This window comes from Bos indicus x Bos taurus, chromosome 1, assembly GCF_003369695.1.
Source record: "Bos indicus x Bos taurus breed Angus x Brahman F1 hybrid chromosome 1, Bos_hybrid_MaternalHap_v2.0, whole genome shotgun sequence".
Lineage (NCBI taxonomy): Eukaryota > Metazoa > Chordata > Mammalia > Artiodactyla > Bovidae > Bos > Bos indicus x Bos taurus.
In genome coordinates, this window is record NC_040076.1 from 42827034 (window position 1) to 42841280 (window position 14247).

Consider the following 14247-nt stretch of genomic DNA (forward strand, 5'->3'; position numbering starts at 1 on the left):
CAAAATAAAGTCAACCATTGTTTCCACTGTTTCCCCATCTATTTGCCATGAAGTGATGGGACCAGATGCCATGATCTTAGTTTCCTGAATGTTGAGCTTTAAGCCAATTTTTTCACTCTCCTCTTTCACTTTCATCAAGAGGCTTTTTAGTTTCTCTTCACTTTCTGCCACAAGGGTGGTGTCATCTGCATATCTGATATTTCTCCCGGCAATCTTCATTCCAGCTTGTGCTTCTTCCAGCCCAGTGTTTCTCATGATCTACTCTGCATAGAAGTTAAATAAGCAGGGTGACAATATACAGCCTTGATGTACTCCTTTTCCTAAGACTGCAGGGTTATTACTGTGTACCCACGATGGGCCTGGAATCAGGCTGAAGGAAAACCCACATAAAAATGTTCTCCTGAGCTGCCAACTCTGCTACTTATGAGTGAGGTCACTTTTGGCAAGTCTTTACTTTTTTTCTAAATCCTGTCTGCTTCTCCTGTTATGTGGTGACATAAGACCTTACTCTGCCTGAATGCCCTGAACTCTTGCAGTTTTTCTAGCTCTAAGATCTATAATACTTGGGTTCCAGTTGTGAATAGCAGTCATTGGAAATGTTGTTGTGATTGTTTGGCAATTCAGTTGGCCCTTTTAGGTAAATAAGGTGATGAAGAATGAAGTGTCTGTCCCTTAGGTGTAATCTGAGAGAAATCCTATATATTTTCTCTGAGGCTGTAAACAATATAGGAAAGAAAATGTCTGGGAATTTACAAAGAGACTGCAAACATCTCCTAGAATGGTGAGCAAAATTTTTCTCAAAGCCATTTGTTTTCAGAGAGTCCTCTAGTTTGTTCAGACAAAATTCTGTTGATTAGAAATTTTCAAAGATCAAGCCCAAAGGACTCTTAAAAGTGGTATTATGGAACTTAGAATGAGCTTCCAGTTCCTCTCAGACTGCTTTTTGTGAAGCCCTGATCCTCTTCATGGGATCTAATTCCTTTTTCCTTGGACCTACTCCAGCAATGCTTCTCAAACATGCAGATCACTGGGGATCTTGTTAAAATGCGTATTTGATTCTGTGGATCAAGGAGTGGAGCTGAGATTCTGCATCTCTACCAGGTTCCCAGGTGATACTGAAACTGTTAACCAATGAAGGTTCATGAGCCTATAGTGATACTGAAACTGTTAACCAATGAAGGTTCATGAGCCTATAGTGAGGCCAGATAACTAAATGTCAGATTTTGGAGCAGAGAAAGGTTTATTGCAGGGCCAAGCCAAGAGAATGGGTGGCTTGTGCTCAAAACCCCTGACCTCTCAGTTTATTTGGGGGGAGAAGTTTTTATAGGTAAAATATGGGATGAGAGAGGCAGGGTATGTGACTTCGTTCTGATTGGTTGGTGCTGAGGTAACAGGGTATGTTCCAGAAATCTTGTGCTGAGCCTGAAGTTACCATCTTATGCCTGGGTGGGATGCTGTAGTTTCTGCAGAAGAACTCAAACATGCATCAGTTCAGTTCAGTCGCTGAGTCATGTCCGACTCTTTACAGGAGTGAGACCCTGTGCCACCCAAGGGAGGCGTTTTAGGGATTGAAAACTGTAGAGACTAGAGAAGACTGGAAGGAAATAAAGTTCAGTTCAGTTCAGTTCAGTCGCTCAGTCATGTCCGACTCTTTGCGACCCCATGAATCGCAGCATGCCAGGCCTCCCTGTCCATCACCAACTCCCGGAGTCTACTCAAATTCATGTCCATTGAGTTGGTGATGCCATTCAACCATCTCATCCTCTGTCCTCCCCTTCTCCTCCCACCTTCAATCTTTCCCAGCATCAGGGTCTTTTCAAATGAGTCAGTTCTTCACATCAGGTGGCCAAAGTATTGGAGTTTCAGCCTCAGTATCAGTCCTTCCAATGAATATTCAGGGCTAATTTCTTTTAGGATGGACTGGTTGGTTCTCCTTGCAGTCCAAGGGACTCTCAAGAGTCTTCTCCAACACCACAGTTCAAAAGCATCAATTCTTCGGCTCTCAGCTTTCTTTATAGTCCAACTCTCACATCCATACATGACTACTGGAAAAACCATAGCCTTGACTAGATGGACCTTTGTTGGCAAAGCAATGTCTCTGTTTTTTAATATGCTGTCTAGGTTGGTCATAACTTTTCTTCCAAGGAGCAAGTGTCTTTCATTTCATCGTGCAAGCACCATCTGCAGTCATTTTGGAGCCCCCCAAAAATAAAGTCTACCACTGTTTCCACATCTATTTGCCATGAAATGATGGGACCGGATGCCATGATCTTAGTTTTTTAATGTTGAGCTTTAAGCCAACTTTTTCACTCTTCTCTTTCACTTTGATCAAGAGGCTCTTTAGGTCTTCTTCACTTTCTGCCATAAGGGTGGTGTCATCTGCATACCTGAGGTTATTGATGTTTCTCCCAGCAATCTTGATTCCAGCTTGTGCTTCATCCAGCCCAGTGTTTCTCATGATATACTCTGCATATAAGTTAAATAAGCATGGTGACAATATATAGCCTTGACGTACTCCTTTCCTTATTTGGAACCAGTCTGCTGTTCAATGTCCAGTTCTAACTGTTGCTTCCTGAACTGCAAACAGGTTTGTCAAGAGGCGGGTCAGGTGGTTTGGTATTCCCATCTCTTTAAGAATTTTTCACAGTTTGTGGTGATCCACACAGTCAAAGGCTTTGGCATAGCCAATAAAGTGGAAATGATGTTTTTCTGGAACTCTCTTGGTTTTTCAATGATCCAGCAGATGTTGGCAGTTTGATCTCTGGTTCCTCTGCCTTTTCTAAAACCAGCTTGAACATCTGGAAGTTCATGGTTCACATACCGTGAAGCCTGGCTTGGAGAATTTTGAGCATTACTTTACTAGCATGTGAGATGAGTGCAATTGTGCGGTAGTTTGAGCATTCTTTGGCATTGCCTTTCTTTGGGATTGGACTGAAAACTGACCTTTTCCAGTCCTGTGGCCACTGCTGAGTTTTCCAATTTTGCTGGCATATTGAGTGCAGCACTTTCACAGCATCATCTTTTGGGATTTGAAAGAGCTCATCAAGCGTGCATAATGACATATATTCCTTGAGGAGGAGCCAGGACACTGCCCTGAGGCTGCACTGTTGTTTCTTAACTGCTCCTCCTCGTTTCTACATCCCCTCTCTGTCCTGATTAGCGACTGTTTGCCCTTTGAAACTCAGGGAAGGTCTGTTTCCTACAAACAGAAAGTGGGAGACACAGGAAGGATTTATACCAGGGAGGGCCCCATGGGGTCCTGCTGGTTTTTGAACCACACTCTGAGGAGCTGGGATCTAAAATGTTTCATTCTACTTACCACAGAAGATAATCATACTCCTTTTGGAACAATGTAACTTCTCTCGCCAGACCAGGAGCTCTGTTCACCATGTCTTGAAGTAGAGCACACATCAGTAATAAGTGTTCAATAGTAGTAAGGTAATCCGTTCTTACCCATGTCAGTGATTTGTATGGTTCAGTGGCATCAGTAATGTGAATTGTTTATAGATAGAGGATTTTCCTTTTAACTGAGAGATTGAAGCAAATAATCTTCATGTAAGTTAAGAAATACATTTACTGTGTGACCCATGATAACATGTATATACCCAAATCCTTAATTTTTAGTGTAGTGATTCTGAAAACTGAAGTCTCTGTGCACCAGTGTCAAATTGAATCTGAGAGACAGAGATTTGGGTGAAGTTAAAAGGAAGAGCTTTATTACTTTGCCAGGCAAAGGGGAACAGAGCAGTCTTGTGCTCTGAAAAACTGTGTATCCCCTCCTGGAAGGGTTTGGTGAAGAATTTTACAGCAGTGGTCCAAGCGTATGGTTGCTGATAAGGGTCTAGATGTGTGCAGGTCCTTCGCTCTTTTAACCTGGTCTCAGGGTCTCCTTTGTATCTGCATCCTCTTCCTTCCCTAATTAGCAACTGTTTGAATCTGCTCTTTAAAACTCGGGGAAGGCCACGGAGGCTGGAGGGTGTTCCGTACAAACAAGGAAAGGGGTGGGGGCACAGGAAGGCCTCTGTGCCCACAAGCCCACAGGGTCCTGCTTGTTGGTTTCAGTAGCTGTATTTATATAATAGTAACTAAATGTCTGTTAACTGGTGAATTGATAAACTGTGATTATAGTATAGACATAAAATGGAAGTGATGTCATCTAATTTAAAAAGTATACAACCTAAAAGTTGAGAATTATGTTTTATTTGGTGGCCTTTCTGAAGACTGTAACTGGAGAGACAGCCTCTCAGATAGCTCTGAGGAACTGTTCCAAAGAGGTTAGGGAGGAGCTAGGATATAGAGGAGTTTTTGCTAAATTAAAGGACTTCCCTGGTGGCTCAGATGGTAAAGAATCTGTCTGCCATGCAGGAGATCCAGGTTTGATCCCTGGGTCAGGAAGATCCCTGACCTTGCCTGGAGAATTCCATGGACAGAGGAGCCCTGTGGGCTATAGTCCATGGGGTCACAAAGAGTCAGACATGACTGAGCAACTAATGCTTGCTTTGCTAACCAAACAAACAAACATAGGTGGACATCAGAAAATTACTGCTAATCACAAAAGGGACATCTTAAGTTAATGATTTTGGTGCTTCTCTGTGTGTGGGAAGATGCAAAGTCTGGGCTCATTGAAATTACTCCTTTGATAGACATCTTAACTGTTGAGGACCCATATCCTGTTTTTCTCCCTCTCAGGGTGTGCTGTCAGAGGTTTTAGGGGTGATAGAGGGAGTGGGGAGAGTGGCTGCAGTGGCCGATGGTTTGATGGTGGGCAACCGTGTTGTTTATTGGGATGGCAAGCAACATTTTTTCCCTCACAATAAGGAAAAGGAAGGAATTCCTGGTAGAAATAATGACATGGGCAATTTTTTTCAAAAGCATTATGCTAATATACATAAGCCAGAAATAAGATATGACCTATCTGATTCCATTTATATGGCCTTTTAGAGAAGTGAAACTACAGTGGTAAACAGATCAGGGGCCAGAAACTGGGGGAAGAGAATTGCCTCCAAAGAGGGACGCAAGAACTTTCAGACTTGATGGAAATGTTAAGTATGATTTTGGTGATTGTTACACGACCTTACAGGTTTGTCAAAGCTCATGAAATTGTATACTTAAAAGTGGTGGATTTTATTATAATTTTTTCCCTGTACACAGTTAATCTTAAAAATTGGCCACATCATTAACCTGTTAACAGTACCTCTTACTCATAGAGTCTACCAAGTCAGTGGAGCACTAATATAAGTAGAGAAAATTTCCACTCTGGGAGAAGAAATGAGTCTCTGGGAGAAAATATGAATGAACAGTAGGAACATAAGAAGTTCCCTTAAAAACTTCTTTGTTTATTTTCAACAAAGCTGAGTCTCAAAGGAGAAATCTTGAAAACAGGAGCTTCAGTTCATTTATTTTTAACATCTAGTATAGTATACTATTAGCTGAATGATTTTGGTGTGTCCTGTTACACTATTAAAAACACCAAAATTCTGCTGATAAGTCATTTCTTTTTATATTCTTTGCAGAGAGCATACCCAGTTTAGGGGGAAAGATTTGGTCATCTGCTTTGGCACTGAGGACTTAGCTTTTATTGGGTAAAAAGATATGTCTATACATCCTAGGGATGAAATCTGGGGAAAGCATTGGCTTTTTCGAAGGATTGAAAGAGGAGGTATGTGTATGCATATAGGAAATAGCTGCATAGCATTGTATAGCAGAAGAACCGAGGGGAAGAAGAGAAAAAAAAATGATACATATTCTTCTTCTGCTATGAACAAAATGCTGTTTAGAAATCAGCCAAATGTATACAGTTGTTCCAATTTGTTGAAACTATACAAATCTTTTGTAGGGGGAAGTGTGCATAAATCAAACTATAATTTTCTGTTTATTTACTCAGTAATATCAGATTTCCCTCCTTAATTTGTTTTAAATAACAGTAGCTCAGAACTTCAGATTTCAGTTTAGCTTTTTAAGGTGGTATAATATTACTACTTAATTTTATAGGTATTATTCTTTATTTTAAAATTATGGCCTATTGAAAATTTTCAGATCCTTCTAGTAGAAATCTGATCAACCAGATTTACTAATTCCTTAAGATTTATCTCTTTGTGAATTGAACAGTTTTTCATATTATATTATTTCTAAGTATATTTTAATAGATGCATACTTTATCATTCCCTTGCTTAAAAAGTTAAGTGACTATATTAAGTTCATGCTGTTATAGTTATAAAATACAGTGATTATAGTTTTTCAGAATGTACAATTTAGAAGTTTCCCATAATGTATAGAAAGATCTCTTGAGTGGGAATGCTATCATCCCTGCTTTCATCATTGTGTGTGGAAAGAGCTTAGGGCAAGGCTGGCCATTTTTTAAGTACTTAATAAAAGTGAAAGTGTCAGTTGCATCGGACTCTTTGCAACCCCATGGACTACAGGAATCCATCAGGCTCCTCTGTCCATGGGATTCTCTAGGCAAGAATGGAGTGAGTAGCCATTCCCTTCTCCAGGGGATCTTCCTGACCCAGGGATCGAACCCAGGTCTCCTGCATTGTAGGGAGATTCTTTACCATCTGAACCACCAGGGAAGTTTCTTAATGAAGTGTGCTGTTATTTATACCATCATCAGCACCAAAGGGTGGAGCTTCTTGGTGTATAAATGAGGGGACACATTTGAATTGTGCCATTCATAATAAGGACCATTACTTGAAAGAGGGGCAGTAAATGAGTTAAAGAGAACTGAGGCCTTTCCGCCCATCACTACAGAGTCCTGTGTGTCTCCTTTAAGGCTTGGACTCTGTGGAGATGGCTGGATCTAGGAGGCTTTGGGGGCCCATGGGGCTGGAGTCAGAGACCTAGACATCAGGGCAGAGATGGAGCTGCTACTCATGCTCACAGGGACATGTAACCGCAGAGGAGTTACAGGCTGAGCAAGCAGTAAACACAAAGAGGAAGGAAGGAAGGATGTAAGATCTGTTGTCAAGTTGAGATGGTCTTGGGTGTCATCGTGAGCTGTGGTCTGGTGGAGCCCTGAGTGAAGAAGGACCTCTCCCAGGGTTGAACGGACACAGGCTGAGAGCAGGGCCAGTTGGTAAGATTGTTGAGACGAGCCTTGAACAGGGGCGGGCAGCTGAGAGGAAACTTGTGGTTGAAATTCTGTCTGCACAGGGTTCTGCGGAGCCAGAAGGGATGTCCTTTTCTAACTTGCACAAGGATGCAAGTTATTTAGTGTTTTTGTTGAGCACTAGTATGCTGGGTTAGAGCAGAGGCAGAGCAGCAGCACAGCAAGACATTGGTCGCTGGCGAAACAGAGGGCGTCGGGACGAGAGTGGATGAGGACACGGTTTAGGATGCTACTTACTTAAAATTGGAAGTTTGGTTGCTGGGCTCCTGGGTTAGTTGTGAGAGAAAGAAGAATGCAGACCCTGGAAAACTAAGGTGTAATTCAGGGACCTGGCAGCAGGAACTCAGGCCTGGTGAATGACATGTTCAAGGTCAGCGTGGGATTAGTAAGAACCTGACCAAACTGTTGAGCTGCTGCTGAAGGCTTCTCAAGTTCCTTTGGGCCAGAATCAGTCTCAGAGGTTGGGGTGGGACTGAGCCTCAGATGGGCTCAGGGATGTGTCTGCATCTGAGCCTGGAGGGCACTGGGTGTACAGAGGCCAGACAGGCTGGGTCCATCCACATGGGGAAGCATGATTCTTCCCTGAAGTCATATAATATTGATTGAGATACCCACGGGGTTTTTGTACTTAGGGAATAGAATGCTGTGTCCAGAATTACTGCCGAATATGCTTTTATCTAACTGGTGGTTGGAAAAACAAGCCCCTTTATATTCGAAAAAACATTAGGAGAGTCTAAAAAAAGAAGAATCTGACATTTTCAAGTGTCATTCCGTAGGGTTTTTGTTCAGTTTTTGTAAGCAACACTGTTATGGTTCTCTGGGGCTCAAGGAAGCACCTTGAAATAAAAACCCTCCAGTTTGAATCTTAAGCATACTGAAGTTTGAGAATTACTGCTCTAGGACACTTGGAGGAAAAAATAACAGGTTTACTGAAATCCAGAAGAATGGGGTAGGGAACAACAAGGTTGTGAATAGTAGAGTTTTATTTCAGCACAGCTTTTGACTATGAACTTGATCTCCATTTCACCAGTTCCTAGGATTGTCACTGCATAGGGGGATGGCAGGATGGACAGATTAGACCTTGTGTAGTGCTTAGTCTGGTATCAGAAGGATAGACCTGCACCCATTCATAAAAGCTCATATCTGGAGAGCAACAGTACAGTGTGTGAACTCTGGTCTGATAGATATGGGTTTGAGACCTGTTCTGCAGTTTATCAGCTCAGGAAAGTTGCTGTTTCTCTGAGCTTCAGTATGCTTATTTGTGAAATGGGAGATACGAGTTTACTATAGTCCTTACAAGGTGATTGTGAAGATTACATTAGATAATATACCAAAAGCATTTTATCAGGGGCCTTGACACATATATAATACATATATATCTTAATGATTCTAATCAGCCATTATTCACTGGGCATTGGCCATGTGCTGAGCATTTTGGGTAAAAAAATTAATACAGAACATCTAGTTATGAGACCTGGAACTCCATTCATTGACTGTCTACTTAGCGTCTTCTGTGTAACATGTTTTGTTAGATGCAGATACATACATGGAAATAAAATGATGGGCAAGTCCTGCTCTCATGGGTCTTGCCATCTAGCGGGGTCATCATTGTAACGTCTGTTATGGTCTCTGTATCAGTACATTTGTTATTTGTTTCCTCTGTGGTTACCTTGAGAATCCTAGAGCAATGATTCTCAAATTTTAATTTGGGTCAGCATAAGAATCAGACTGGAGTGCGCTTGTTTGAATACATGTCCCCAAGCCCCAGAAACTCAGGTGTAGTAGGGGCTGAGGAAAGTGCATGTTAACAAGTTGTCAGCTGGTGCAGACCCTTGAACCTGCCATATCGCTTTGGGGAGCCTGCCCTGCAGCCCTCTCCCATCCACTGTGTCTGAATTTGCATTTTGGAACTCTGCCCACCAATGGAGCACTCTCAGGAAGCTGTGTGTCTGAATTTTCTCGTTTGGGTTCCCCTCATGCCTTTTGTCTTGATAGATAGGCATAGAACTGTGAAAAGCAATGGCCACACTTAGTCTGCTTCTGTTTCTTACACCATGTGAGCTGGGACAACTCACCCCGAGAAACTTTCAGTTCCTTCATTCATCAAGGAAATGATACCTGCACATCCATTTATCAAGCTTGTTTTGAGCCTTAAGTGAAGTGATGGCATACAAGCTTTTTATGAACTTAAAAAAATATACTTTAATTATTAAAGAGAAGGAAAACCTGTTGCCAAGATTGAGCCCACTTTGGTATATGTAGTGTGTGCTCAGTCACTCAGTCCTGTCTGACTCTTTGCGACCCCACGGACTCTAGCCCACCAGGCTCCTCTGTCCATGGGATTTCCCAGGCAAGAATACTGCAGTGGGTTGCTGTTTCCTACTCTAAGGGATCTTCCCAACCCAGGGATCGAAACCCAGTCTCCTGTATTGGCAGGTGGATACTTTACCATTGAGCCACTGGGGAAGCCTCTGGCATATGTAGATTACTCATCCATTCAGTTATGTATCATGATTTGAGAAGAAATAAGCATTTGATCTCTGCCAGCGATTCCTGCTCTCCCTTGAAACTCTACTCACACTGTAGGTGAATAATTGATTTATGGTTTAAACTTTGTAAGGGTATTTTAGGGACCCTGGTCTTATTAATAGTGGCATCTGCAGCCAAGAATCTGCTATGTATTGTTTAATGTCAGGATTTTGAAACTTGTTTTGGTTATTGGAGCTATGTTGAAGGGCTTTGTTTCCCTTTAAACCAGGCACTCTGTGTTAAATCCTAACTGGTGTTGCTTTGAATCTTGGGCTTAAAGCAAAATGGTTGTGTCATTTATAGACTTACAATTAGAGACTTCACTTATTTCTGCAAGTTTTTTCCTGTGAGCAAGCAGAAGAACTCAACATGCTTATCACACGGATATCCTGGCTGTCCCCAGTTTGCTTCGCAGCTTGAGTATGGATGCTGTGAGTTGCCCATGACACATGAGAGAGTGAAAAAGCTTCCAAAATTTTTCTGAGTTGGTGTACACAGTGACCCTTCATGAGTAGATTCATTTTACATTTTGAAGGGAAAAAAATGTTTCTCACCCTTCTTTGGTTTCAACTAAACAACGAACTGGTGAGGCAAAAACAACAATCTCACTTACTCATACTTCCTTGTTCTGTAAAGTAATAGGTAAAATTTCCAAGGAATATATTTTGAGGGACAGGTAAGCAAACTGAATTGAAAATACTGAGTTCTTCCTTTAGACTTTAATGTGCTGCTTTACCTTAATGCAAATTTTTTTTGATTAATTTTAATTATATTTGACTGTGCTGGGTCTTCACTGCGTGCAGGCTACTCTCTAGTTGCAGTGTTCAGCTCTCTGATTGCAGCGGCTTCTTTTGTTGTGGAGGGTGGGCTGGCTTGGACTTCAGCAGTTGCGGCTCCTGGGTGCCAGAACACAGGCTCAGTAGTTGTGGTGTGTGGGCTTAGTTGCTCCACAGCATATGGGGTCTTCCCAGATCAGGGATCGAACCTCGTGTCTCCTGTACCAGGGAAGCCCTAAGTATGTTTTTTTAAAAAACTGCTGTTACTGGTAAGTGGTATCCTTGTTGAGTGTTTGCATAACTGATGTTACTTTGGATGGAGTCTTAAATATTTGAGTATTTAAACAAATTGTTTGGTGATTATTTTGGCCCATGGTAAAATGCCTTCCAGGACAGTCTTAAGCCTGGTATTCGTAATTTCTAAAACTTTCTTGGTCCAAGTCTAATTTGTGCATTTTAGAACTTAGTTGCTAAACATCGCTGATAACTGAAACCATCAGATATGCAACAAAAAAGGCTTAGTTGCGGTGTATTTTTAGATGAGTCACAGGATATATAGAGTTCCTCAGTGTTCTTTGGAGTTTTTTGTATTTATCCTACATTCGTGTTTGTGTGACGCATGAAAAAAGAAACATTTGCCAGGGCCAGTTCAGTCCGAGGCATGAGCCAAGGCCAGTCCAAGCCAGCTCCCTGTATCCTGTCCGCATGAAGCCTGGCTCATGGCCTCTGGCTAAAGGGTTTAATATGATCACTTCTCTCACATGGGCTTCCCAGGTGGTGCTAGTGGTTAAGAATCTGCCTGCCAGTGCGGGAGACGCAAAAGACACGGGTTCGATCCCAGGGTCTGGGACCCCCTGGAGAAGGAAATGGCAACCCACTCCAGTATTCTTGCCTGGAAAATTCCATGGGCAGAGGAGCCTGGCAGGCTACAGTCCACAGGGCCGCAAAGAGTTGGACACGACTGAGCAGACATTATTCTCTCACACAGGAAGGGGAAGAAGTGGAGCCAGCATTTGCTGCACATGTCCTAAAGGTCAGGCTCGCTGTCTCGCTGTCCTTGTTTCCTCAATAAACTAGGTAAGTGATGCATCCACCATCTTCACTGCCTCATTTTCTTGGGCTTTCACTCTGATCATCCAAAACCTGAGTTTTCTCCATTCCTTGGATTTTTTTTTTTTTTGCCAATTATTTCTCAAGAAACCCAGAACCATACTTTTTTTTTTTTTTTTTACCCACTGGATGATCATGCAATTTATTTCTTGCTTTTTACCAAAAACTTAAGATGATTTCTAAAATAATGCATAATATGTCAAGACATATATTACAGAGGGATGAGGAAGACAGAATAAAGTGGACAGGGAGGCCTGGGCCCAGGAAGATCTGTGCCCTTCCTTGCTTTACTCTCTCTGCCAGCAGAGGGTGTGGCCTTTGTGCCATGGCTGTGCGCAGTTGACTCTTCCCTTCAGTCCAATAGGAATACTGCTCAGGCTGCCCAATGGGTGGGCCAAGTCTCCCTTTGGTTTTCTCAAACCCATGCACTTGACTGTGTAGGAAACAAAACTCAGAGCTGGCTTTAGTTTTAGAAAACAAACAACCATAAGATATACACGCTTCTTCAGCACTCACTTTCGTGTCCTCAGTTATGCCAGATGCCCATCCTTTTGGCTAATGTGTCTACTGGCCCAAAGAGGATGCTTGTGTGCTGTCACTCCTCAACATGTGAGAACAGTCGGGCTGGAAGAGGAAGACTAATTTACCTAAGGCCCTCCCACCCCCAGGCCAGGAATTATGTGGAGTTGGGCCATGATTTCTGTCCTCTGATTTCCAACCAGTGTTGATTGGGGATTTTGTTGCTAAACTGAAAGTGTGTGTAAACTAAAGTTTGCTTGTTTAAGGCATTCATTTGCTTCCTCCTGACACAGCCTTTGCTTCTAATTAGTTTATAATAGTGGCATGTGGGGGTGGTGGCTGCATTCATTGCAGTGAGAAGCAACAGCTGACGGCGAGGGTGGTGCGCCTAGCAATCTCCATGGGATCATCACTACAGTTGAGGATCACTTCCAAACAGCCCCGCTCCCTCAATAGCTCCTGAGAGTCTCAACTCTAATTGTGCCCAGAACAATTAATGACACTTGTTATGATGACCTCACATTATCAAGAACAGTTTCGAGTGTAGTCGATTATACCTATAAAGGCAATGGCACTCTTTAAGAATCTAACCAATCACATACATTTCAATAAAATTACAAAAAGAAAAAAGAATCTAACTAGACTCACATGTTCTACACTGCATCGCCCTAATTGAGGTTAGCTTTCTTGGTGGCTCAGATGGTAAAGAATCCGCCTGCCAATGCAGGAGACCTGGGTTCGATCCCTGGGCCAGGCAGATCCTCTCTAGAAGGAAATGGTTACCCACTCCAATATTCTTGCCTGGAGAATCCCATGAACAGAGGAGCCTGGCAGGCTACAGTCCATGGGATCCCAGAGTCAGACATGACTGAGTGACTAAACACTTTCACACTTTGGACAAGAGTGAGTGGAGTGGTACGTTCAAGTCTAGATGGACCAGAAACCTGGTAAGAGATGCAAAGATGCACTGAAATAAAAACATTTTTAAATTTGTCTTTCACATTTACTTACATGTAGAAGTGAGAACATATTCATATCTGCCTATGAAGCAGAAGTGGAAACTAAAGAAAATGTTTTAGGCTTAAAAAAAAATCTATTTTGTAAAGGTGTTAAACTTACCTATGCTGTGACATGGTGCATATAAAAGTGTGTAAAAATTGAGGCTATGGTAAATATTTTTTAGTAGTTTTTTCCCCAGTCTTTTAAAGTGAGGAAATGACTTTTAGCTTATATAACATTTAAAAGTCATTTTGAGCACTGATGAAACAAAATGTTTTTTTTACATCTTAAGGTATATATTCACTTTCTCTTGAGAGAGAGAAAATAGATATTTTTTTAAAAAATGGGTATTAAATGGATGTGTAAAATTTTGTTCTGAATGAATTTTTTACTTCTTTAATATGGGAAAGTATTGTTCTAAACATGGATCGTGTTGTGTTGTTTAAAAAAGATGAGAGACAGAAAAAAAAAATTCTCTTTCTGCATATTTAGTAGGTGTTTCCAAAATAACAGGCTGACATCAGTTTCTTCTGTTCTTCCCTCTATATGTTTCTTTATTCGCTAATGCTTGTAGGTAGGTCATTGTGTAAATCATCTGTGTAATGATCTTGGCTTCATTCCCTGTGTTCAGGTGGGCCAGCCATGAGAGGGTACCTTTTGGCCATCTTCCTGAGTGCTGTCTTCCTCTATTATGTGCTGCATTGTATATTGTGGCGAACAAATGACTACGGGTAAGTCTTATTTTTGCTGCTTAAAAATGGCCCCCGACTGGGTCTTTCACATGGACACACAAATGATATTAGAAGGACCTATTACAAAGCAAACAAACAAACCCTGTAACATTTTGAGCCTTTTCTAGCTTTTCCATTATAAGTTAGAGTTTTACCATCCTAGTATCTTATTCATTACAAATAACCGTTTAAATATTGGTAAGCAACATTGGGTTTTCTTTTTTTTTTTTGGACTTTTCAGTGAAGCAGTGCTCTTGATCATCTTTGGGATTCTGATTTATATAATTCATCTTTTTGAATTGATGGAGTAATTCTTAGACTCAGTGGCATTTGAGTCTTCAGTTCAGTTCAGTTCAGTCGCTCAGTCGTGTCCGACTCTCTGCGACCCCATGAATCTCAGCACACCAGGCCTCCCATCACCAACTCCCGGAGTTCACTCAAACTCACGTCCATCGAGTCAGTGATGCCATCCAGC

At 41.8% G+C, this 14247-nt stretch overlaps 1 protein-coding gene across 6 annotated transcripts in view; it reads left to right on the forward strand.

The window, feature by feature from the left end:
- The window catches only part of ST3GAL6 (ST3 beta-galactoside alpha-2,3-sialyltransferase 6), an 87720-nt gene that overhangs the window by 28650 nt on the left and 44823 nt on the right, over positions 1–14247 (forward strand). For 5 of the 6 annotated variants that reach the window (XR_003513700.1, XR_003513721.1, XR_003513739.1 and 2 more), the window contains 2 exons: positions 11402–11490; positions 13673–13772. Coding sequence is in view for 1 of the 6 variants with exons in the window: in XM_027557094.1 (XP_027412895.1) it covers positions 13684–13772 (89 nt within the window). In the remaining 5 variants the exon portion in view is untranslated. Of the gene's footprint in view, positions 1–6780; positions 7076–11401; positions 11491–13672; positions 13773–14247 lie in introns of those variants that run through there. The other variant, XR_003513716.1, reaches the window with a different exon arrangement.